This window comes from Lampetra fluviatilis, chromosome 61, assembly GCF_964198595.1.
Source record: "Lampetra fluviatilis chromosome 61, kcLamFluv1.1, whole genome shotgun sequence".
NCBI lineage: Eukaryota > Metazoa > Chordata > Hyperoartia > Petromyzontiformes > Petromyzontidae > Lampetra > Lampetra fluviatilis.
In genome coordinates this window covers 5,776,870-5,801,897 of record NC_136335.1, presented here as the reverse complement: position 1 = coordinate 5,801,897, position 25,028 = coordinate 5,776,870, and the positions used below count along the sequence as shown (strand labels likewise).

At 49.2% G+C, this 25,028-nt stretch overlaps 2 protein-coding genes across 2 annotated transcripts; one reads left to right on the top strand and one right to left on the bottom strand.

Moving 5' to 3' along the window:
* Window positions 1-282: 282 nt before the first annotated feature.
* LOC144951181 (zona pellucida sperm-binding protein 3-like) lies at window positions 283-6,175 on the bottom strand. Its single transcript, XM_078881321.1, has 10 exons — window positions 6,121-6,175; window positions 5,421-5,632; window positions 4,878-4,994; window positions 4,207-4,306; window positions 3,338-3,515; window positions 2,807-2,942; window positions 2,615-2,709; window positions 1,770-1,864; window positions 1,275-1,403; window positions 283-413 (listed from the first exon to the last, which is right to left on the bottom strand). The coding sequence occupies exons 1-10, from the start codon at window positions 6,173-6,175 to the stop codon at window positions 283-285; spliced, it is 1,248 nt and encodes a 415-aa protein (XP_078737447.1).
* A 364-nt stretch (window positions 6,176-6,539) lies between these two features.
* Window positions 6,540-16,158, top strand: LOC144951317 (zona pellucida sperm-binding protein 4-like). Its single transcript, XM_078881526.1, has 13 exons — window positions 6,540-6,577; window positions 6,975-7,048; window positions 7,904-7,993; window positions 8,816-8,937; window positions 10,429-10,543; window positions 11,155-11,289; window positions 11,472-11,650; window positions 11,978-12,075; window positions 12,484-12,611; window positions 14,594-14,783; window positions 15,250-15,385; window positions 15,529-15,622; window positions 15,899-16,158. Exons 1-13 carry the CDS (start codon window positions 6,540-6,542, stop codon window positions 16,156-16,158), a joined length of 1,659 nt encoding a protein of 552 aa, XP_078737652.1.
* The last annotated feature ends 8,870 nt before the right edge of the window (window positions 16,159-25,028 follow it).

The following is a 25,028-nucleotide window of genomic DNA, read 5'->3' as shown; positions in this document are numbered from 1 at the left end:
TTTCTTACTTGAAATTGTTCAACTGCTCCATTGTACATGGACAACAATGACTGCCAGTTTGGACAATTGGGAAGGTTTAAAACAAAAATATTTGCCATTATTATTAGGTACATCCTACTGGTCCTGGCACGCATGAATTGGAGACCACAATTGTTTCCATGCTCACCCTCATGAACTGGGCTATGGTGTAGTTACACAAAGTGCTCGAAACGCCAAGCAAAGACCCCACAAAACAAGAAGTAATGCACCAGTTTTATTTATCACAAGCAAAGCAACTGAAGATCAGAAGCTCGTTTCCAATCCCTTTGAAGGAGTCGTGTGACGCCTCTTCGAAACAAACAAAGCCACCGTGGCGCTTGCTGCGACAGCCATCACCAGCGCAGCCACTCCCAGACCAAGGACGGGAGCAGCACCTGTAAAATAACAATTGAGAGAAAGGGCTGGTGGGTAAACTGCAGAGCCGTAAAGCTAGGGTTTCCACATGCTGGAGGTTGTGGGGGCATTTGACCTATCCAAGTATTTGGTAAAGGTGTGAAAGGTGTACTGTTCAAATTTGTCACTCACCAAGGTTTGCCATTTAACACTGGTGGATGGATTTAGTTCAGCACGTCACACAATCTTATGTTATTAAAAAACAATCACAAATATCATTTTAGGTATGTTAAACAAATTGAGATCTTAAACATTTACATCTGACGACCAAAGCACATTTAAGGAGGATCATGGCAATATTTGTTGGTCATACCTTTTAGGGCACTGCTGTAATATCCGTGTTTTGTACCTTTTCAACTTGTTATTGGGGAAAGGGGTTGTAGTTGGATGTCATAGGCCCTTTCAAAGGAGTAAGAAAGCAGACTTCGAAAAACAAATTGCTTCCTCCCCAAATTGCACAAAGTTCCGTATAGATATTAAGTATTACAAACTGCCAATCCATGAGAGGTCAACCTTAAAGCGTCATTGCCTCATGGATGTCCTGGTTTTAAATTAAGTCTGCATTAACCGCACGTACTTTTGGTGAACATGCTCCTTTTGTATAGGTATCATCTTTGAAACGGATTGGTCTACACCAGAGACAACCTTCTTTATGGGCTAGTCCGAGTCAAACCAGAAAACGTCAAAACGCAAACAGTACAAAGACAATCCATGCATCAGAGCATTTATATCCCTGGGCGAGCAGATACATCATGGGACCTTTTTGCCAGTATCAAGGTATGAAAAATATCTTTTAACCGAGACTGGAAAAAATGTGCCATGAAAGAATCTGGTAGCTTTACCTTTGGATGCAGATGTAGAAACCCGTGGCTGCTGCCGTTTTGCAGGGCTGCTTGGCTCGGCACCATCTGAGAAGGGCTTGGCAATCACGATGGGGCCCAGCATCACATCTTCCACCGCATACGACGGTCCTGAGTGAGAGGACCACATTAGTAATGTGGCGAAGGCCCAGGCTTAAGCCCATATACAACTGATGATGATTGCTTGTGTTGCAATCCAAACGTCATGAGAATTTTAGTTTTTAATTTTTGTATTTCCCTTCTACATGACTTTACCGAAAAAAACAAGAATAGGAATCCCTGCAGTCACAAAAGCTTTAAATATTAATTATTTCCATTTAGTTTACTTGGCACATACCTAACACCATTATTTAGCCAATGCTTACATAGTGAATGTCGCAGTTTGGCTTTTCTGACACTTTCCAAGAACGTAACTCCCTTCATATTCAAGGGTTTTCTGTACAAGACTAAATGGCTGAATACGACGGTTGTACTCACCAGTCACTGCTGCCACTTCCCTGCGCCTTCTTCCACTGGGGCACGTGGACTCGCAGCAGCTGCACACCGAGTCCGAGCCATCAGCAGAGACCCACCTGCATTGCACACGAACGTCGTCTGTAGTTACACAGGCAATGCTCACTCGTATCCGTTCACATTTGAGTAAAGTGCCGATTGAGCACCCGTTCAGGGCAAGCAACGTACAGTGGTGTACCATTTGGCCAGCATCACGGTCGACCAGACCGATAGCGACAATACCACTCGATGGGAGCAGTGGCCAGGAATACAATTCTGGGCGTAGTTGTGTTTAATTGTATGACAGGCACCCGACCTGGAGTCAGAGCCTTATAGGAAAGTACTGAAAGTATTTGTAGCATGAAGGGAAAGTCTGTGACCAGGACCACTTCCAATGTTGTTACACACCAGCCCTGGTGGTCAGCTTGAGGAAAAAAAAAAAAATCTACGAAGGCGAGGCTCGGTTGATGCTCCCGACATTAGCCACGAGTGAGATTTGAACTCTGGCTACGAGGCTGAGATTTTTCAAAAGGAGCTCAAACGAATGACAGATGTCGATTGCAGGCTGCTACACTTGTTGCTAAACTCAAGACAAGTGCAGGCTATGACCAATAATCACCTGAATACATCTAAACAAGAGAAGACCCGTGGGACCTGCACAGGAAATGTTGTAATACCAGTTGCAGCTAGAAACCAGTCAGCTCTCAGGGATATTAGTTAAGCACACAGGCATGCAATAATATGTAGCCCACATGCAAGGCATGGATTGAGCTATTGGATGGAAGACACTGAAAAACAAATTGCTGGGCAATGCAAGGAAGCAGACCAACCTGTATGCAGCCGAGGGGCTGTAGGTGCAAGCTTTATTGACAGCCGTAGGAGATGTAGCAACATCTGCAACCTTCAGCTGGCAGAAGACGAAAACCTGGACCGAGAAGAGGAAGATGGTTATTACTCAACAACATTGCCTACCACGTGGCTAAAAGGTGGTTTCTGTAGAAGCCTGCATGACAGTAGATCACCTGGTCGCCATTGTTGGTCAACGTCGCAAGGAAGCGGAAGGAATCTATGAAGAAGCGAAGGACGTTGTCACTTTGCCGGAGCAGGAAGCCAGAAGTAAGGTGAGCATCATACGAGACTTTGCCATCCACCAGACACCTGCAAAGGCACCGTAGATGTACGACACGTGACTTTACATAGGGCAGGCCAGCAGAAAGCCAGCGCTAGGAGATGTAGTACTCCTCTTCCACTGAATAATACGGCACAGAGGGTGCGCCAAGCCCACCTCTTAAGGGGCAAGGGGCTCCCCCTCCCACTCGCAAACCAAATCAGTCACCGATGACACACATTGACCACATCTCTCATCAGTAATGTACCGACAGACACCACATGATAAAAATCATTAACCATACACCTGGTCAGGCTTAACCATCAGAGCAAGATTCAGCGGCATTCCAAGGTCAGGCTCTGTTATATACTCAAGCAGTGGAATGCCACCTTTAAAGACAAGGAACATAAACATTCATTAGGTGGGATTAAGAGAGAAATCTCACCCAGAGTTAGAAATTATCTGGTAGCTGAGGGGAGAGTTCCTGTCCGGAACCGGGGTTGCAAAGCAGCTGACCACGAAGATCCGGAGTGGAACGTGGTTCAGTGTCTGCACGCTCGCCTCGACATGCAGAGTCTGGCCCAGCTGATATATGGTGGAAGGTCGCGCCACACTCCAGTCGTCTTCATAAAAGAAAAGACAATTAGACAACTTCAAAAACACAATTGCCAAGGCCGAGTGCAGACTAAAAGCGCTTGCTCACGCCACTGCTTGTGGAAGAAACCAAGATAAATCATGGGACCTCCTTTGCCAGTACCAAAATGAGAATAGGTTTCCCTTTTTTCTGGCAACAGGTGTTAAGATGTTAAAACAGCAAACTGAAACGTTTAACAAATGAATAATGTCTGCATTAACCACAAAATTTGTGGTCAGAATGCAAATAAAAAACTGATAATATATGCATCATCTTTGAAACTCATTTGGTGGAAACCAGAGACAGCGTTCTTTCTGGCAGAGTCTTTCGTCTCGACAGAAAGCTGTCTGGTGTGGACCAATCAGTTTCAAAGACAATGCATATATTATCAGTTGTTTTGTTTGCATTCTGACCACAATTAGTGGTTAATGTAGACACGATTCCTCGTAAAAAAAAGTTCTCAGTTTGGCGTTTTAACATCTTAACACCACAGTTTTGGTGCCAGAAAATAAGGGGTAAACCTATTCTTTAACCTAAAATAAAGTTTAGGGACCTCGGGCATATATCTGGTCTATTCTTCAATACCAAGCACACATCTTGAAGGGGTTATAGTCTAAATTGCCATCCTGGTAGTAGCCATGTGTATAATAGGCAATCAACGTCCTCACATCACCACTGACCAGTCATGAGCCTCAGCGTGAAGCTCAGCTGCTGTTGCATAACCTTGGCGCTGCTGAAGGGGATCCATGTGGGTTTGATGGCATCGCTGGACACGTTCCCCTTCCTGCAGTCAGGAAGAGATCAGGCACACATTCTCTACAAAGACCAGAGGTGGGTGATGCTCAAGTGCACCAATTTTTGACCAGATTATTATTGCAATGTCGTTAACAGCTTACAACGAATAGACAAGCGAAGAGATACAGAACGATATTTTTAGAGTATATTTAACATCGCAACTTGCAAGACTTTTATCCGACGAGGACCAAATAAGAGTAAAGTAGACGACTTGGGGGAATGGAGTATAATTAAGGGAACCGTGGTTCACACAGTATGCAATGCATGCACCACTTCAGGCGTGGACACTGCAAGGCTGGATGTTTGAGACAGGCCATGACAGGCGTTTGATGTGAACCCATCAGTAAAGTTGCCACTAAAAACCCCCACGACAGACAGCACAGGGAGACTTTCCATCGGTGGATTAACTAGCTGACATTGGCTTTATTGCAATTCAGGCCTCGCAAAGCTAAAGCACACGCAACGGCACGTAATTTTTAAAGACAGTGGTAGAATTGTAAACAGTTTAGCTGGACTTCAAAATTAAGAAAATGTCAACAAGAGACTGCTGGTGAACTCGCCTGGGATAGCGGCAAACGACCGGCACGGCGACGTAGTTTGTGCGGATAATGCCCGTGTTGGACGTGGGGCGGTAGTAGAGGTAGTTCTCGTAAGACAGCAGCTCTGCACTCGTCTAAGAAGGGATGAAGAAGTGGGGTTTATTACCCATTGCAATACTAGCGGAATAATAATAAAAAAAGCTCAAACACCTTGGTGAAAGACCCAATGCAGCTGTTCCTTGGTTTAAATAATTCACCTAGCTAATGTCACCCATAAAAACACCCACACAAACCATGGCAAATGCAGATTCCCAATATATTATGGAAGAATAAAAACGCTCTAATGTACGACTGGTCAACCAGAACGGACTTTAACATAATAATGCAATGACCGATCTACAAATACCAAGGGGATTTCAAAGCGATACACCCCGCTGTTATTGAAGAAGTCTGGCTTGACTCGAATGCGGAATTGTAATTCTTCTGCACCTATACTCGGCAAAAACATAAAGCAGTTGGATTGCGCAGATTATGTTACAGCAGCATTAGCAGCCAGATACCTGGAGGCTGCTGCCACAGCTTTCAAGTGCGTAGAGGAAGGTCACCGTCCCAGCAATGGCGTCGCTCCCAGTGACGGGGCAGGCTGGTACTCCCAGGGACAGGTCACTCGCCTGGGCCAGGTGACCCGTGCCGAACAGGTCCCTGCTCACGGTCAGCGTGAGCGTCGCCTCGTCACACACCACACTCACCGTGGCGGAGGTGGCCACTGCAGCTGGAAGTGCCGCACGGGACGAGACGCGAGAGTTACCCAAACAGTGACACAGGTGGTCAGTGAAGCCGTAGAAAGTCTCAGAGCCTCGAGTCAATCATCCACATGGAGCTGCTAATACAAGAGAGTTCGAATTCCCCAGTAGCACCTCAATGAATGTATATACGCGTCACGACAGGTTAAGAATACGTTTTGGCAATCCACTACTGGATCAAGTCTCGCACATTGCGGTCGTCAGTTTGACCATACAGATCAGTACGGGCTGAATTAGGGCAAAGCCCCAGGTCTAGACACATCTCGCCAATGTTAACATTACCAGGACGCAAATTCGTGTTCAGGTATATAGAACCGTGAATTAACCACCACGCCACACTACCAAACCCATCGTTAGTACGTGTATATTATGGTGTTCACATTAGTAAACACGGCAGTTACATTACACGATGAATAAACACGTCTGTAAAATAATCTTTCGGCCAAACTCCACTCACCAGAGGCAAGACATAACAACCCCAAGACCGAAAACAAAGCCCTCGTGATCTCCATCGCAAGGACAATAAAAAAAACCGGAGACTTAGCACGGCACCAGCAGAGCCAACGCAGCTACTGTCCCGACTCGGGGCTTTTATCTGCGCGCGGCCTCATTCAGTTTCAGTAATGAGCCAATGAACTCCTCCTGCGTACGTGCCGCGTGATTTGCGGTGCAGCTCCTATCCATGCACGTGCGCCGAGATCGAGAAAACCTCTACTGATGAGACAATGAGTGACTCGATCTGCTCTGATAAAATCTCGCTGATTAGACAATGCGTGGGTGGATCTGATCCAATCTGGATCGGGATCGCTGAGGGCTCTCCATATAAAAGGGGTCCATGGCCTAAGGGAAGCGACGCAGCCGATGATTTGTTTTACGATGGCGGCTCTGCGAGTTCTTCTCCTGCTCCTGACCAGGTGAGGAGGCGGAGGGGCGTGCTGAGTGGTGTTCAGGGATGTTCCTCAACAGCACTGGTTAATGAAGTATTGTGTACGTTTGTAAGAGAGGGCGTTTCCATATCGCTTTGGGTAACTGGCCTGCATGGAGAAATGCATTGAGATAAAAATGTGGAAATGCGGTCCTGAAATGTCTCGCTTGCCCAATTGTGGGTGGTAGGGGTTCCAAAGGTGGCTTTGCGTGGCACTGTTTACACCAACTCCTTCGTGCACCGTACTGGCCTTGAATAGGCCCTTCCTAAAATCGCTTCAGGGCCACTTCTTTTTTTGTGGAGGGGTTGCGGTGTTTGCCTCTCTCTCTCTCTCCTCCCCCTGCGTTCTCTCGTCTTGGCGGTCACGTGTCTCGTACTTCCCGCAGCTTCCTCTGCCTGGGCTCCGTCCACGCGAGGCTTCGACAGTCGCTGGGACCGCGGACGCTGGGGGAGCCGAGTGGTAGGGGGCGCTGCTGCTGCTGCTGTCGCCACATGACAACCACATCGCGCATTCTCTCAATACCGCTATCGTGTGTCTGGACACCGCCATGCACAAGACTTTAATGGCGGCGTCTCTCGGTGAACTGGTAAAGCGTTACCGGCGACACGAGTTGCCAACAAGAGCGCTGCCTGGACGAGGTGGAGGGGGGTGAATTTGTTGTGCGCCTGCCGTTGGAGCGGTCACGTGACGCGACGTGATGGCTGCCGTTGGGCATAGGCCGGCACGTGGATAATTAATAATCCTCCAGCGCATGGAAAAGGGGGCGTTCGGGGACATTAACTCTCCCTTGCACGTTCCTTTTTACGATAATAACGCTTTCGAAAAATATGGCTGGTGACTGATTGGCACGGCCCTTGCAACTTTACTTAAAATAGTGACTTGTACAACATTTGACTGTGCACGACTATACGTAACACTCGCGTGCAAAATCATCATGACCTTGTTCCTTTCCATTATAGTAACAACGAACTGTGCACTCGCGTTGATAATTTGCATATCAGGCTCTACCTTGGCAACTTTCTACTACAATTTCAAGAGTCTAATGCAGGGGTCTACTACCAAAATATCATGTTGCAACCAGCTGCGTCGAAACTGCAGGCTGACGATCCCTGGTGTGAGGTTCATACTGCCCAGTTGTGCACGTGCCTTTTGAATTTGCGCCAAATAACAACAACACACAACACCTTACATGTGTGCACAGAAAAGTGAAGGGACTGATGTGCGCCCTCCCAGCAACCGTCGCGGGCTGTTTTTTAATTGCTCCTTAAGGTGTAGTTGATGTTGACGTCTCAACTTCTGAACTGCCTCCCCCAGGTCTGCTGAAGCAATGCATCTCCTCCACCCTGGGTTTTTCTGTGGGATGGAGCAGCCCCTCCCACAGTGACTACCGTGTCTTTGTACGGAGTGAGTCCACGAGCTTTCACTTAAATCGTGATGACATAATTGACATCTTGATCCATTGTATGATAGCATCTATGAGAAGCGTCATATATTCAATCAAATTGATTCGAGGATGAGATTCTCTGGCCAGTTTGGTCCCAACTGCTTCGCTTTCAATGTGCACTAACCTCTCATTTTCTCTTATTCGGTGTCGATTTTAGGTTTTTTGGTTAATGCTGTGTGGCATGTAATTCGCATGAACGATGGAAAATTTTATCTGGATTCAAAGCATGATACTGTATTGGCGTCGGGGTTCATTTCCACTAGTCTAATACAGCAGACGACGATAATCAAATATTATTCTTCCATAGGATAACTGCGTGTGTTTACTAGACGGTTGAATCCCTTATTAATCAATACCACCTCTTGATTGCATGCACAATGCGCTCTCCCATTAGTTGGAACATTTCATGCAAGGTCATGACTTCCATTGAAAACTGAACCTGGTGACTCATGTCAGACTTTGGTTCTCTCCTCGCATTGTCTGCATTTCCCACGAGTCCTCCGTTGACGACTTGGGAGATCTTGTCGCTAAATCCAACAGGCAGCCTTATTCACTAGCAACTATTAGACGAGGTCGTTGTGCAGGTTTGGGAGTACCATAATTCCAACAATGTATTGAGGATCCGGTGTCCTAGAGACGTTCCTGGTACTGTGGAGATTTCCTATTCGCGTTCACTGACACCATACTTTGTTGTTCTCCTTACAGTCACGCTGCCCACATGAACTTGTGGTGTGTAATCCATCCAAATGCAGGTTTTTTTACTTTGTTTTTGATGTCTCCAGCGGTGCGGAATGAGGCTGTGGATGTGGAGTCTGCGCAGGGGGACTGCGGCTTCTCCATCGCGAGGGACGGTGCTGCGCTCCACTTCACCGCTGCTGGTGATGCCTGCCACGTGCGCATGGAGGTGAACACGAGGAGACCGTTGTGACTTGCGTCGATGCTAGTACCCGCTGGGACTGCTGTGGTAGTAGCGAAATTGATGTTTCGCAGTCCATAACCGATCGGCCATCACGTGCCCACAGATGTTGTCTGGCCAGAATCTAATTTGATTTTGTCTACTCTGGCATTTTCCCCTCCACGTTTGCTTAGCTCGTGCATTTATTTTTAAGTTCCTTCCAAGATTTTGTTTTAGCTCATGCCGTCCACTCTGGAATTTGTTTTCAGATTGTTTGCATTGCTTTTTCAATTTATTTCGATCATCTCTCGGTGGTAGCGACTTTAATTCTAGTTTATACAGCAGCTCTTTCTCTTGACTGGTATCCCTGGACAATCAATGCAATGCTCATTCCATATGTCTTATCAAGATCTGCTATCTTTGTCTTATCAGATTTACCTTGATTTGCACTTGCCATTTGTGCTCTTGTTCATTGTAGTATGCCATGTCGCTACATTACTCTTTAAACCAATCCTAAGTATCCTTTCTTGCCGCATTGCATTGCTTTTTTGTCTTTAGTCTCCGTCTTATCTCTAGCATAAATGTTCTCTTCCGGTGCTTAATGGTAAAAGATTTGCCATCTAGACGTCCATGTCACCAAAGTGGTCACCTTAATAGAGGCAATGTGTGAACGGTTAACTGGTGTTTACATCACACAAAATACACGGCAAAACAAGCTTTCAGTTGATGTATTTCACGCCTGCTAATGGATGCAGCATTCGTGATACTATTCAATGCAAAGAAGGGAATCAGAGCAGTTTGATGCTTGGTATAGAATCAATGGCAATATATTGCTACAGAAGGTCACTATCCAAGCTGGCCTCTAAGAGACCAACGTAAATGTAAGAGAATATTGCACACGGGGCTTACTTGGACATGTATGATCTACAACAGCAAAATGTAAGTGGCAGACCTAACCAACATACGCGCTTTGTGCCAGAAATATGTGCACTACTTGAGGTTGCTTGCAGAAGGCATGAAAGTCTTGTGAAGGGTGGTAATTTGCAGAGGTGTGGACTCGAGTCATGTGACTTGGACTCGAGTCAGACTCGAGTCATGAATTTGATGACTTGCGACTCGACTTGGACTTGCATAACAATGACTTTGTCCCACCTCTGGTAATTTGTGAGCGCTATGTGTGTGGGAAGAGTATTGGCTGTTTTGTGGCAAGCTGAATATGGAAACTGTATTACACACGGCGCGGCGCAGCATCCGTTTGTACAATAACAAGGGTTAACCTGGGAAAGTGATTTCGGACCCAGGAATGCAACCCCCCCCGACATGCAGTCTACCTGCCTTAATTTGGGTGGTAGGTGGTGGCGGGTTTCCCATTTGACAGTTTTACTTGTCATTAACCTGGCCTCGCCCAACAATGTCGAATGCACTAAATCTACTGATTTGTTTAAGCCTTCCTGGAGCACTGGCCCCGAGTCTGATGTTCAGGACTGCTGATTTCACCAGGACGGCAGGAGGAAGATCCAGGTGGAGCTGCAGGAGATGCGGCAGGGGCTGAATGGACTCGTCTGGGCTTTCACCATCGACTGCCCTGAGAACCTAAGATCGGCGAGGGCTGGAGGTGAGTACCATTGATTTGACTCTGCTAATCTGACCCACAGACTGCACTACCTGTGACTTGGTGCTATAGAATGGGTCTGCTGGGTCAACAGCTGCCTTTTTGTTTCGACCTAGATCATCTCTCCTGGTGCTCTTGCAATAATGCACTTGCATTTCCTGCAGATGCGTTTCATGCCCTTGGCTTTTACTGGACAAACTTGCAGCTTGAATCCTTTTCCGATGCACTTTCCCCCAATGGCTGATTGCAATAGTTGCACCATAAAAACGCGTTTTCCTAATCCACTGCTGGTTGGTGCTGCCCTGGGTCGTGAGGGTTAATTTGACCATGCTTCACCACGCTGCTCCTTGTTGGCCGCGGTTGAGTGGCACTAACCTTCAATGCAACAAATTGTGCTGCACTGCCAGAGCCTTTTACAGCCAGTGAGCAACGTGTTTGCCCATCTTTGCAGTACACTCAACCCTGCTCCGCTTCTGAGATTTCGTGCATTGCCCGGGTGATTTGGTCATGTGCCAAGTAACACTCCTTAACATACGTGGCTCAAACGATGCCGTTTTATTTTAAGTACGTGTGGGGTTTTGTACGATGACCTGTTGTGCTCCTGCTGCTATTAGAGATCGCCACGTGCTCTGGTCAGAGCAGGAACTTCCCATGCAACTCTGTGCAGAGTGTCCTGAGCGCGGACGTCTGTGCACAGAGTGGCTGCTGCTACGACCCCACTCTACGCCGCTGCTTCTACAGTGAAGCTGGTACGTAGCTGACTCAAAACAGAGGTTCCATCATTCACTACCTAAACTAGGCTCCTGCTTTGAGGTTCTATGTTGGCACAGTAGCATCCTGCTGTGCTGGTTCCCTGGATTTGTTCCATCACCACGGTCTACATGGTGCATCTTTCGTGATTCACCATACCCTCCCGCTATGCTCCACCCAGTGTGCACCACAGATGGGCGCTTTGTGGTGCCCGTGTCTCGGAACCTAACGTCTCCGCCGTTGGACCTGAGCACCGTGCACCTGACTGGCGGTAGCAGTGCGCAGTGCAGCCCCGTGCTGGTGTCTGCAGACCTTGCAGTCTTTGACGTACCCATGGCAGCGTGTGGTGCCACTGTCCAGGTAATGGGCTCCTGGACTCTGCTTTGCCCTGCCCCCATCCTGATGGTTGTTGTTTGACCTTGTTGAAGTGCTGCATCGGGACCCTTCACGATGCACAACTCCTTGATGTGCAGAGTACAATCATGCACGCGTTGATGAAGAACAACAGGGTCACTTTATGATTGAGTTTCAAATGAATCGAGTGCCAAAGCAGACTTTAGGGGGATTCTAATATAATTTGTAGCTAATTGTGAGAAATTTGGACTCCTGGCCAGTACCACTTATCATTCTTCTACTTGATCACTCTGGCATTATCGTTTTGTGTCAACTACTTTGTGGTGTGTCCAGTGGAGTGGGCAGGAGCTCGTGTACGAGTTGCTGTTGGTCTCCGAGCGGGAGCTCTGCGTTGATGGAAGCGTCGCCATCACCAAATCATCCACATACAAGTAAGCACTGCCACCACCCCTCTGCAAGTGCTGTGCTCATGAGTGTCAAGCATGAGTCTTGCAGAGGAGACCCACCCACATTAATGGCCACTGTCCCTGCGACATTATATATTTGCAGCATATGCCAGCAGAACCGTGACCAAGCTGTGCTTCCATATTCAACGATTTAATTATTAAATTGGGACATTCGACACACAAGGGCGACTTTTCCTCGTCACAGGATCTTTAACATCTTGTAGTAGGAATATGGTTCATGGCTAATGTAAACACGGTATTAACCAAGGTGGGGGTCCCTTCACTGGTACATCTGCAAAACACCCTATCGGTCTGCTGTGTCGCTCCTGCAATCTATTGCTGCCGTGAGGGCATTGTGCATGCCTTTTGGCTGGTGGTGTGTGTTTTTACCAGGATGGTTCTTCAATGCCGCTTCCTTGGAAGTGGAGACCTGCAGCTTCGAGTGCAGGTGAGCACTCTGCCACCGCCACCTCCAGCCACGGCCACTGGGCCCCTCTCCCTGCTGCTCCAGGTCTTCACTGGTGAGTACTGCTCTCTCCGACACCCTGTGCAGCTCTAAATGGACAAATGCCACCTTGAACACGGGTTGATGTCGCTCTACCCAGGGAAGACTTGGGTCTGTATTAGCTCTGACTCGAAGCCAGCTGAAAGTCATGATTATTTTAGCCATTGCTCGGCTAGGAGCTCAACCCTGGTTTAATTTCCACTGATTGCAGGCTGCATGCCATTTTTGAATGCATTAATCGGCATGGCTGCTGGACTTGAACTGCAAACGGATGACGTGCTAGGCTGTGCTGCCAGTGTTGTGAACCTGCCAACAGAGTTCATAATTAGCCATGAGGGAACTAGAACGACGTTCACATTCTCCATGGTACGACGTATAACTTCAAATGCTAATTTCTGCTGAGGTTTTGAATCTAGCAGCTATTAGCTTGAAACCATGTTGGTGTGGGGCTGACATTGAATGGGATGACAATGCCCCTATCAATCAAAACGGTCTCCTTGAGGGCATTGTTTACAGGAAAATTGGACTGGCTTTCTTAGCCTCATTTGTTGGATCACATTTGCTTGAACGAATTGTTATCAATAGCTTCATTGTTTACCAATTGGCTAAAAATGGGACTAGAACTTGGCCAACTGTTAGCACCCGATTCCCGTCCCTCCGTGTGAAATGGTGCCCCCTTACAGCATCATCTACAGACATTTAGAGGTGCCGTTGTATGTAGATGAGGGTCACAGAATTGTATTCTGAAAATACAACTAAAATATAAACCACGATTTTTATGCCAGGAACATGTTGAGATGTGCACTAGTTCAATTCAACAGTAATGCGCACTTCTAGATTTGAAGCGTTCGTGACTGCAATGATTCATATTCTCAGGTTTTTTCGGTAAAGTCACGTAGGTAAAAACATTAAAATTAATGAAAGTAAAATAAAACAAAACAAAATAAAATTCACGACGTTTCGGAGGCAACACAAGTCTCCGTCATCAGGTGGGACCGTCACAGCCGAATTAGCTGCATCAAGTGAAGCAATGATTCAAGATGTAATCCCTTATAAGCAAGTTGAAGGGAGGTGGAGAGGGGGGGGGAGAGCTTATCAGGCTGTGGTAGCCAATGAATGGAAACGTATCGGGAGGGAGGAGCGGTGATCAAAGACTGCACGCAGTGCTCAACACAATGAATGGAGACGCGCCGGGACGGAGGGCGAGCGGTGATCAAAGACATCACGTAGTGCTCAACACAATGAATGGAAACGTGGCGAGCGGTGATCAAAGAACAATGAAGAGATTACTGTTAAACACTGTGGATGTTAACACTCGGTGAAGTAAATTATCTTATCTGACAGGCACTATTTTAATTTACTTCACCGAGTGTTAACATCCACAGTGTTTAACAGTAATCTCTTCATTGTTCTTTGATCACCGCTCGCCACGTTTCCATTCATTGTGTTGAGCACTACGTGATGTCTTTGATCACCGCTCGCCCTCCGTCCCGGCGCGTCTCCATTCATTGTGTTGAGCACTGCGTGCAGTCTTTGATCGCCGCTCGCCCTCCGTCCCGACACGTCTCCATTCATTGTGTTGAGCACTGCGTGCAGTCTTTGATCACCGCTCCTCCTCCCTCCCGATACGTTTCCATTCATTGGCTACCACAGCCTGATAAGCTCTCCCCCCCCCCTCTCCACCTCCCTTCAACTTGCTTATAAGGGATTACATCTTGAATCATTGCTTCACTTGATGCAGCTAATTCGGCTGTGACGGTCCCACCTGATGACGGAGACTTGTGTTGCCTCCGAAACGTCGTGAATTTTATTTTGTTTTGTTTTATTTTACTTTCATTAATTTTAATGTTTTTACCTACGTGACTTTACCGAAAAAACCTGAGAATAGTAATGCGCACGTTTTAGGGGTTTTGTGCTTTACCTTGTCCAATGTGCTCTAAACAGGTCCTATACACCACTAATCCACATGCCTTGTGAACCATGTCTGAACGCTGCCAGACAACTCCTACACCACGCCGTACCAGCCCTGGCAGTACCCGCTGGTAACGCTTCTGGGAACGCCGCTCTACGTGCAGGCGTCACTGCTGCACCGCTCTGACCCCACGCTGGTGCTCTTCCTGAAGGACTGCTGGGCCACGCCCACGACAGATGCCACCGACCCCACGCAGTGGAAGCTTGTGGTGGATGGGTGAGGCTGGGCGGGGTAGTGCTCTCTCTGCCACAGCAGGGCCTGCAGAGGCAACCTGGTTTTTGAGGCATTGGTTGTCTCTTTTTCTTCCCCCACGTAAGCAGAGTTGTGCTAATTACGTCCCCTTGTTAATGACAACGGTTCGTGTAATGGTGACTATCAAGTACTGGCGTCTAAGCAAGATTGCAGTGCCATCCCCAAATGTCGATGGCCACTGCTCCTTTGGTTCTGGATGTTAACACAGCCACCCTCTGCCTCCCAGAGCTGGTGATTTGTACAAGGCCCGACTACATGCAGTGATGGTTGCATTGCACCGATGCACTGAATATTGGCATTTGGGCTGCCTTGCTAGTCGTGAGCATGTCTTGACTAAAGCTGCCCTTCATCCTTGCGTGCAGATTTAAATAAAAATGCGTGCATTCAATCTTCTTTGAATTGAGGGTAAACGGCACTTTTTCTTGTGCAGCTGCCCCGTGCAGTCTCCTTGTTGCAGTGTGTTCTTCCCTGGTGTTGCTGACCTGCCACTGCCTTCTCACTACAAGCGTCTGGCACTCCAGGCCTTCGCCTTCATGAACTCTGACCGCAGCACCACCCGTGACCTCGTGAGTGCCCGATTCTTTTCATCCATTGAAAACCAGGCCACCATGGAAGGATGACGTGTACTGTGTACAACTGGAGGGCAAAAGGACTACCTAAAAACATGGAAACCTTTACTTACCGGAGCGATGCATTCTGTCTGCCACAGGTTTACCTGCACTGCTCTATCGTGGTGTGCGACAGCTCCAGCCCCAACTTCCTCACCGAGTGCAATCGGCAGTGTGGACAGACCAGGCGCTACAGTGAGCAGCACCACCGCGACCTATTGAATATTTTGTGCTTGTTTACCCAGAAAAGCCTCGCAGAGTAACGATTTTTCAAGAGGACGAAGGGGTTTTAATGTTGCTATGTTATCGTTTATATTTGGAGTGCATTTGCTGTGACCTTTGCAGGCTGGTTTCACAACCCGTGGCATGCCACAATTACCTTCTCGTTTGATTTTCTGGGTAACTTGACCTGCCGCATATGATGTCCTTTCGTATGGGCCAGTTGTCATCAACCGATTTCTGTTGTTCCAGAGCGCAACGCCATCTCTGACACTTCCAGCGTGGTAGGAAAGCACGTGGTGTCACTGCAGGGCCCCGTGCTCTTTGAAGAAGCTCCTGTTAACGACGCTGCTCTGCTGTTGCTGGAGGCTCCCTCCTCATCGTGGGCCTCTGCTGGGACTCTGTCCTTTCTCCTCGTCATTGCCACAGCCGTTATTGCTCTCCTGTCTGCTGCCATTGCCGTCAGGAGGCACAGGAGCCGGGCTGTGGCGCTCGATGGGAGTGGCTATTGATGACTACTTGTGATTGCTGGCACTTGCATGTCTTGCTGACCATTGCCAAAAATAAATTTCTTAAATTCGCTACTTCTGTTCTGACCTTTAACGAGGATTGTGTGTGTGCAATATGTAGGCAGTGTTAGTGCTGCATTTGGCCACGTTTCTTCCCCAAGGAAAGTCCCTCGATAGCAGCAACGTGTACCAAGGTTTAGGCCTTTGGCTTCAAACAAGAGCACCTTGCCATGCTTAAAGAATCTGAATCCAGGTTTCTTTAATTTATGACCTAATGAATCCTTTTTCCCCAAACACGCAAATGTGGACATTATGGTCCAGAGACCATTTTTTCTGTCACACTAACAAACTATTTCAAAGGAACATCAAGAATGTTGGGCAAGGAGGGAGAAACGGAATACTGCCAACTTTAAGTAAAGGTTGAGTTGACCTTGGTTGTAGCATTACAACGCATATGTCTACATTGTCAAAAGTGCTCTGCCCCTGAAAAAGACAACCAACGCTGATGGAGGCTTGACTAGACATTGTTTGTGGCCTTGTACACAAGTGGCTTGTTTCAGATCCCTGGGTTCTGAAGCGGTGACGCATCCGTCTATCTGCATTGGGGTGAATGCTGGATAAACTCTGCCTCCTCGGTTCATCAACGTTTAACTCCTTGGGCATGACCACCAGAGGCGTAGCTAGGATATTTTGCGCAATTGGCGCCCCCCCCCCCCCCCCCCATTTAATCACATTTTCCTATTACATCGAATACGGAATAACAATTTAATTTTAATGAAACATTGTATTTAAAGAAGAATATATATGGCTCACTTGGTCACTGTCGTAGACTGGTTGACAGTCTACAAAATATTAATTTTTCTTGCTTTCACTGTCGCAAACTGGTCAATCACGTAATCAAAATCTGTTTTTTCCAATGTTTTTCTTTCAACGCTAAGAAGAGCAAGATCGCTGAGACGATCTTGTCCCATTGAAGTACGCAAATACGACAAAATAAGTTTCAATTTGCTGAACGACCGCTCACAGCTTGCAATTGAAACTGATATTGTTAATACAATTTGCAGTGAAATTCGGTATTATGTCTCCATAAAACTAAGAAGCTCCAAAGGCGTTTCTGGTAGAACTTCATTCCGGTTACTGAACAGCATTTTGCAATCTCCAATTTCTGTGAAAAGTTCGTGGCCATTGATGTCGGTGTCATAGAAATTTCCAAATCTGTGCAATTTCGACGAATTGCATCGACATCTGTGTCGGATAGAGTTTTGACGTCCAGCAGAAATCCATATTTTGTGTTCAGGTCTTTTAGTCGTAAAAGCCGTGTTGACATCTCCTGTTGAAGTCGATAAAGTACGCTCTTCATAACGCGCACAATTTCTTCTTCTGCTGAAAGTCCTGCATCTCTTGCCAGTTCTCCTGGCATCTTCTTCTGTCCACATCTATCCCGCAGGCTGTGCATCTTGTTTTGGAGTTTTCTACAGAAACTTGGCTCAAATCATCACGAAGCTTGACAAATTCATGCTCCAAAGATTCAAGATCGGTTGCTGCTTCCTTGAAGTTCATAGTAGGATCCTGTTGTATCTATGCCCCGTTTTCCAAAAATTCCTGTAAGAGCTTCTGAACACGATACATTTTTCCAAGAATGACATTCTAGAAATTTTATAAAACTATGAAGTTAAAATTTAATACGCATGCCTGTAACTGTTCTGCATCGCTTCTGGTTTCAGGCGTCATAGTTACGTCCTCCGATAATTTGTCTAGCAGCCCTACTAGTTCATCCAGTCCTTCATAGATAGCTTTAACAGCTTCTGATCGTGCACTCCAGCATGTTTCAGACTCCCACTTTACTGTGATGGGCACAGATTTTTTTTTTTTACTCTTCCCATAGAATTGTTGAACGAGAGAAAAACAAATATATACTTTCAACTGTTCCAAAAAATGTGACGAAATGTGGATCCTGTTTAGCTGAGTGTACTCCTGCTAAGTTTAAGCTGTGGTTGTCACAGTTGACAAACAATGCTCTGTGATTTTTGTCACATATTCGTTGTTGAAGGCCGGATATATGCCCAGTCATCACAGCAGCAATGTCATAACATTGTGCCCGACAGTCGGCTAGAGGTATGTTGTCAGATTTCAGTCTTTCGACGATGACTTTCTAGGCTTGCTGCATCTTTTGCATGTGTAATAAGAGCCATGTATGGCTCACGTGGTGATCGGCTTGCTGGTCCCGCTTTGTAGCCAATGAGGGGAGAGCCAGGGAGCATGGCCTCGGCGTGATCACGGCATGTTAGCTAGGGTGATTGGCTTGGCCGATCGGGGCCTCAGCTAATGGGAAGCCGAATCAGAGGCGTGGTCCCGGGATTGACGGGGAATGATCTGGAACGGTCAACGCTGACTATGGAGGATTGGCTTAGGAGTACCACGTGACCCAGGGATTAAGAGGAGGAAAGACGGAGGAGTCGGGAGCAGACCTGGGAACGAAGAGAGCAGGAGCCATGCGCGTACGGGGCTCTGGGTGCCGCGGGCGACTTAGCTGGTTGTCTGCCCGCTTCCAGTTGCCTGTCAGCAACGGGGAGTGTGTGTAACTGTGGAAGTGAAAAATAAAGGACTGATTCCAGAAGCCGTCTCCAGAAGGTTTATTACACATGTATATCGATATAACCTTAAAAAATGTATTTGATAGTTACTTTTTTAGTTAAAAAATCCACATTCACAAATTTTATGACCTGAGAAAGCTGTTCCCGATGTCCTAGATCAGGAGTTGAGTCAAGTAAGATACCATAGTACTTGTTTTACAGGGAGGAACAATGTTCCACACTGCCCACCAGTGATTATTTAGCTGTCTGTCTGTCTGACTGTCTGTCTGTCTGTCGTGCATAAATAAATATATAATACACACAGCTCTTTGATTGGTGGAGACCTTACAAACAGCTCTTTGATTGGTGGAGACCTACTGCCGGGTACGGAGAGGGGAGGTGCCTAAGGGAGGAGGGTCAGGGGAGGGGCCTAAGGAAGGGGGGAGTCAGGAGAGGGACCTGAGGGGGGGGGGTTCAGGGGAGGGGCCTGAGGGGGGGGGGGTCAGGGGAGGGGCCTAAGGATATGGGGGGGGGGGTGCTCAAGGGAGGGGCCTAACAGAAGGGGGGTCAGGGGAGGGGCCTGAGGATATGGGGGGGTGGTCAGGGGAGGGGCCTATGAGAAAGGGGGTCAGGGGAGGGGCCTAAGGGGGGAGGGGCCTAAGGGAGGGGGGGCGATAGTTAAGGGGGCTGTCTGCCTGGCTACCTAAAGTCAAGTTATCTTTTATACATACAGGTACGAACAACAGGTTCCACACTGCCCACCAGGGATTATTTGTCTGTCTGTCATGCACGAATGCGCTGTCCAACCAAGTTCCTACCTGCCCACTCCGAAGGAACATGCTTCCTGATATCACTCAACAATTGGTTCTTTACAGTCGACGCAATTATGTGGATAAATTCATTCTGGATTTCGGGTGACAAATAAGAAACTGATCCCGGATTTTCTCCTGCGTGCTGTACGTGTTTTGCTAACAATGGGTCATACTGCGCAACGAATTTGATCAGCGCGATAATTTTTCCAAAATCGTTATCCTCATCTGCATTAAAATTTTTCTCATGGCCACGTAGTGCCAAATTTTGTGAAAACAGAAACTTAATACAGGTGAGTATTTTTTGCAATATATCTCACCAACGTTGTTTTTCCAAATGAATCTGAGCTTGAACCACTGCGTCAATTCCAGTACCATCAATTATCCTTCGTTCGGCTTCCTTCCATGTGTAATGTAGTAACTCGGCGGGAGACGACTTCACGGGTAACACACTCTTTATTTTATCAAACTCGTTCACAGGTGACTAACACCTACTTTGTATCTCGGGTGACAAACACCCACTTAGTATCTCGGGTGACAAACACCCACTTAGTATCTCGCGTGACAACCACCCACTTAGCTACTTGGCGACTAACGCCCACTGAGCTACTCGGATGACCAACATCCACTTAGTATCTCGGGTGACAACCACCCACTTAGCTACTCGGCGACTAACGCCACTGAGCTACTCGGATGACCAACATCCACTTAGCTACTCGGCGACTAACGCCACTGAGCTACTCGGGACACTCCCTGCCCGGGGTATCCGTCTCGACTGTGGGTCCCCAGCCGGACCCACGGGGGCTTCGGACCCCGGGTCCCACAGCCTCGCCTCCGAGCCACACAGGGCCCCGGTCCCCACAAGGACGGCGGGACTAGGGGTCTCGGGGCACTAGGTCTTCAGCTCCGTCTTCGGGTCTTCAACTGGGTAACTCTCCCCGAGTGCTCTCGCGCGTCCCCCTTTATACCCCACCTGCGGACGTCGCTGCGAGCACCCACTTATTCGACCAATCGCTGGGCGCTGGCTACGATCCTCTTTTCCCACATCTCATCGTGCCTCACCACCCACGCCGCGCCGCCCCGTCATCTGTCACTCCCGGCGCGCGCGTCCACACCACGCCCACAACGCGTGCCCAACCCCGCACCCCGCGCCGCCCCGTGATCCATCACTGTCACAGTCGGCGCACGTCAATACCACCACTACATCACCCCCTACCACATAGCTCGCAGCCGACCCGGCTGCTATAAAAATATACAAACCGCCCTGTGTGCCCCGTAACACAACACAACAACAAGAACAACTAACGTAACAACACAACACGACGCGAACACTACCATCCGCAACCATCAACCAGTGCCACCGCGACAATAGAACAATATATACAAACCGGCGAGTGACAATAGCAATGTGTATGCAAAAAGGAAAATAAATGGAATTTTTTTTTTTTTTCTTTCGACTCGTGCAGTGTCCCCTTCTTTTTCCGAGCGTCCCTACAACGGGACATTACCCCGGCAGAGGGGAACACCGGGCGAGCTCGGTGTAGAGAAAAAAACGTCTTCATGAAAATTGTTGAGCCCTAGCCCGAGTCCGCCTTGCCGGTCCGTCGTACGGCACCAGACGCGGTTGAATGTCCGGTGGTGCCGGCGGTTCAGGAAGACATCGGCCAGGCATCGAGGACCCGTGCGTGCCCCGGGGTTCAGGCTCTCGACGGTCAGCAGCCGTCAAGCCCGAGGCACCTGGGGGTGGGTCAGGTGGAGACACGTGAGGATCAGCCTGCGACACCTCCCTCCCCGAGTCGACAGTCACATCACACGCCCGGTCGTCACGGCACAGAACGGGGTCACACGATGCCGCATAGGGCTTCAGTCGGGAGGGGTGCACGTACCAACGGCGTTTCCCCCATTTAATCTGTATACTCTGGGGTCGTGCAACCCGCACAATTTCCACCGGTCCCCTCCAAGGTCTCAACAACTTGGGGGACGTAGCCAACGGTGCATGTGGACAATGCAGCCAGGCCTTATCGCCTGGTTTCCAATCATGCGTATGCACCCTCCGCTCATGCAATTTCTCGTTCGCAATTTGCCGCGACCGCGAATTCAACCTTGCCGCCTCCCGCGCTTCAGTCAATTTGGCGATATTAAATTTGATGTGGTCTGCCAATTTAGATTTTGCACGTGGCTGGGAAATCCCCAGTTGGACGTCCATGGCCGGATCGGCCTCCCGCCCATACATAAGAAAAAATGGGGAAAACCCCGTCGCCGCATGAGGGGCCATTCGATAGGCCGCGAGTACCCCCGGCACCTGTAAGTCCCAATCAACCTGATCGTCGCAGACCTGTTGGCACAACATAGACGTAATCGTCCTGTTCAGACGCTCAACCATCCCGTCAGTCTGTGGGTGGTAGGGGGAAGTACGCACTTTCTTTGTACCCAACAGGTCGCACACCTCGCGCAACAAAACGCTCGAAAAATTCTTTCCTTGATCCGTCAGCAAGCGTTCGGGGGCGCCCTTGTCCAAAACATAACCCTGGACAAAGGCGTCCGCCACCGCCGCAGCCGACTGGTTGGCGAGCGGCCATGCCATAGGCCATCGGGTGAAGTATTCCACGCCAACCAGCAGGAACCTATTTCCCCTTGGTGTAGCCGGAAAGGGCCCCAAGATGTCCAACGCTACCAATTCGTTTATGCGCGAAACCTGAATGGATTGCAGCGGTGGATTAGCTGCCAATGGTGGCGGTTTCCTTTTGGCGCACCCTACGCATCCCTTAAGAATATTCGCCACGTCGTTACCCATCCCCGGCCAATAATAGTCTCGCTGGATTAGGGCGAGCGTTTTGTGAAAACCCAGATGCATGAGCCGTTCATGAGCTGCCAGAACAACCCTACCCCGCATAGCAACAGGCACAACGAGCACGTGACGCCGGGACATGTTGTCCCACTTCATCAAAAGGCCCTGTCTGCACACCCAGGAACCGACCCGCGCCTCCCCTACCTCGGGAGCGCCAACTTTCCGACGTAGCGTAAGTAGGGAGCTGTCGGACATCTGGAGGCGGCCCCACTCAATGAGGGGCAACGACAACAGCGAATCCCTCCCCGTGGGGGCGTCCTCTCCCGGGGTGTCAGTGGCGGCGAGCGCAACTCCCGGGGTGCCGGCAACCGGGGGTTTGCACCGCGCCGATCCCAACAAACATGTGCAGTCCGTGCACGGAGGCAACCGCGACAAGGCGTCCGCATTTGAGTGTCGCAACCCCTTGCGGTAAATCGTCGTGAATTGGTAGTCTTGAAGGACCTCCAACCATCGGGACAATTGGCCCGATGGCTGTGCCACGCGCATAGCGTATTGTAGAGCCGCATGGTCCGTACGGACCGTAAAATGACGGCCGTAAAGATACGGCCGGAATTGCTGTGTAAAAAACACAATGGCTAACAATTCACGACGAGTTACGCAATAGCGTTGTTCGGCGGGGGAAAGAACTCTACTACCGTAGGCGACCACCCGTTCCACCCCCCCGACCACCTGTGAGAGCACCCCCCCGATACCCGTATTGCTGGCGTCTGTGTCAAGCAAAAACGGTTGTGTGAAATCGGGGTAACACAAGGGGGGAGCCTGCACCAAGGCGTCACGGAGGGAGCAGAACGCAGCCTCCTCTTCCGCCCCCCAGTGAAACCTCACACCCTTAGCCGTCAAAGCATGCAGGGGCCTGGCTATGGTGGCAAATTGCTTGACAAAACGACGGTAATAGGAGGCGAAACCAATGAAACTACGAACCTCCGTGACCGAGGTTGGCGTTGGCCATGAGCTGACGCAATGCGTCTTAGCAGGGTCCGTCGAGATCCCTGAACGACTCACGATATGGCCCAAATACCTGACCGATTCCCGAAGCAGAAAACATTTAGCCGGTTTAAATTTAAGCTTAGCGGAACGCATCCTGAGGAACACCGCTCTCAGTCGCTGGAGGTGCTCCTCGAAAGTCCGACTAAAGACGATGATATCGTCGAGATAGATCAAACAGGTATCCCATTGGAGGCCCGACAAAACCAATTCCATGAGTCTCTGGAACGTGGCGGGAGCGGAATGTAAGCCCATGGGCAAACGGTTGAATTCAAATAGGCCCCCAGGTGTCCGGAAAGCAGTTTTAGGTTTAGACTCGTTATCGAGTGGCAATTGCCAAAATCCAGAAAGCAGATCGAGTGTGGAAAAAAACTGCGCTCCCGCCAAGGCATCCAGCGACTCATCCATCCTGGGGAGCGGATACGCATCCGCCATCGAGATTTTGTTTAAGCGGCGGAAATCGACACAAAACCGCAAGGACCCGTCCTGTTTCTTTACTAGGACAATAGGAGCACCCCACGGACTAGAAGAGGGCGAAATGATATCGGCCGCCAACATATCATTAACCGCCGATTGCACATGTTCCTTCTCGGCTGGGCTGAGCCGGAAGGGATTCTGACGAATAGGGGCCGCGTCCCCTGTAGCTATGTGGTGGCGCAACAGGTCAGTGCAGCCGATATCGTACTTATGTTTGCTGAACACGTCAGCAAACTCGATTAGCAAACCCCTCAATGCTCCCAATTGCACCGCGGACAAGTTAGCAGAACCGGCACACAACGAGTCCAACCACTCAGTCCCCTCATCACTTGGAGGATGCGACTTAACAGTGAAATCTGCTTGAGCCACGAGCCGTTCCTCAACGGGAATCGGCGCGGCGTGAGCCAGCACCGTTCCCTGCGCAATTACGGCCGGCCGCGACCCCGTATTCAGGACCATTACGAACGGCTCACTGTCCCCTCTCACCATGGTTTGAGCAACCGCTAAGTCGAGGCCCCTACTGGCTCTGTTAGACGGCCCCAACAGCACCCCCTGTGCCTCCGCACCCACCTCGAGTGGCTTCCTGAACCGAAGGGGTACTAACATTTGCGATCCCGGGGGCACCCGTACAGTGTGAGTCGCCAGCGCCTGCACCGTCGCACAAACCGTGCGCATTTTGGTAGGGCTCGACAAGAACGCAACCCGCCGACCTGACGGAAGCTCTATGCAGGCCTGATCTATAAGAATTTTGATGGGCATTTTGGACAAAAAGTCCGTACCTAGCAAACAGGGAACGGCCAGCGATGATGATACAAAAATAGGGCCCGCCAATTTGATGTCACCAATGCAAATAGTCGCCCGAATCTGGCCGATGATCCCCAGGGATCCCCCATTCGCCGCATAAAATGGCACGTCTACTGGCAGAAGGGGTCTACTTTGGACGGGAAGAATGTTATAAATAAGGTCTGAGATGATGGTGGCCGACGCACCCGTGTCAACAAGCACCCGGACCTCAACCCCGTCAATGAACCCCGTTACCACGGACGACCCGGCCGACGCAGCCACGATCCTGTGGGCCAATTCGGACCACTCGACTGCTTGCGGGCCGCGTACGGACCCCCCTCGCCGAAATGAACCCCCGGCACCCAGCCGCGAACCCCCCACCGCGAAGCGGCGACCCGA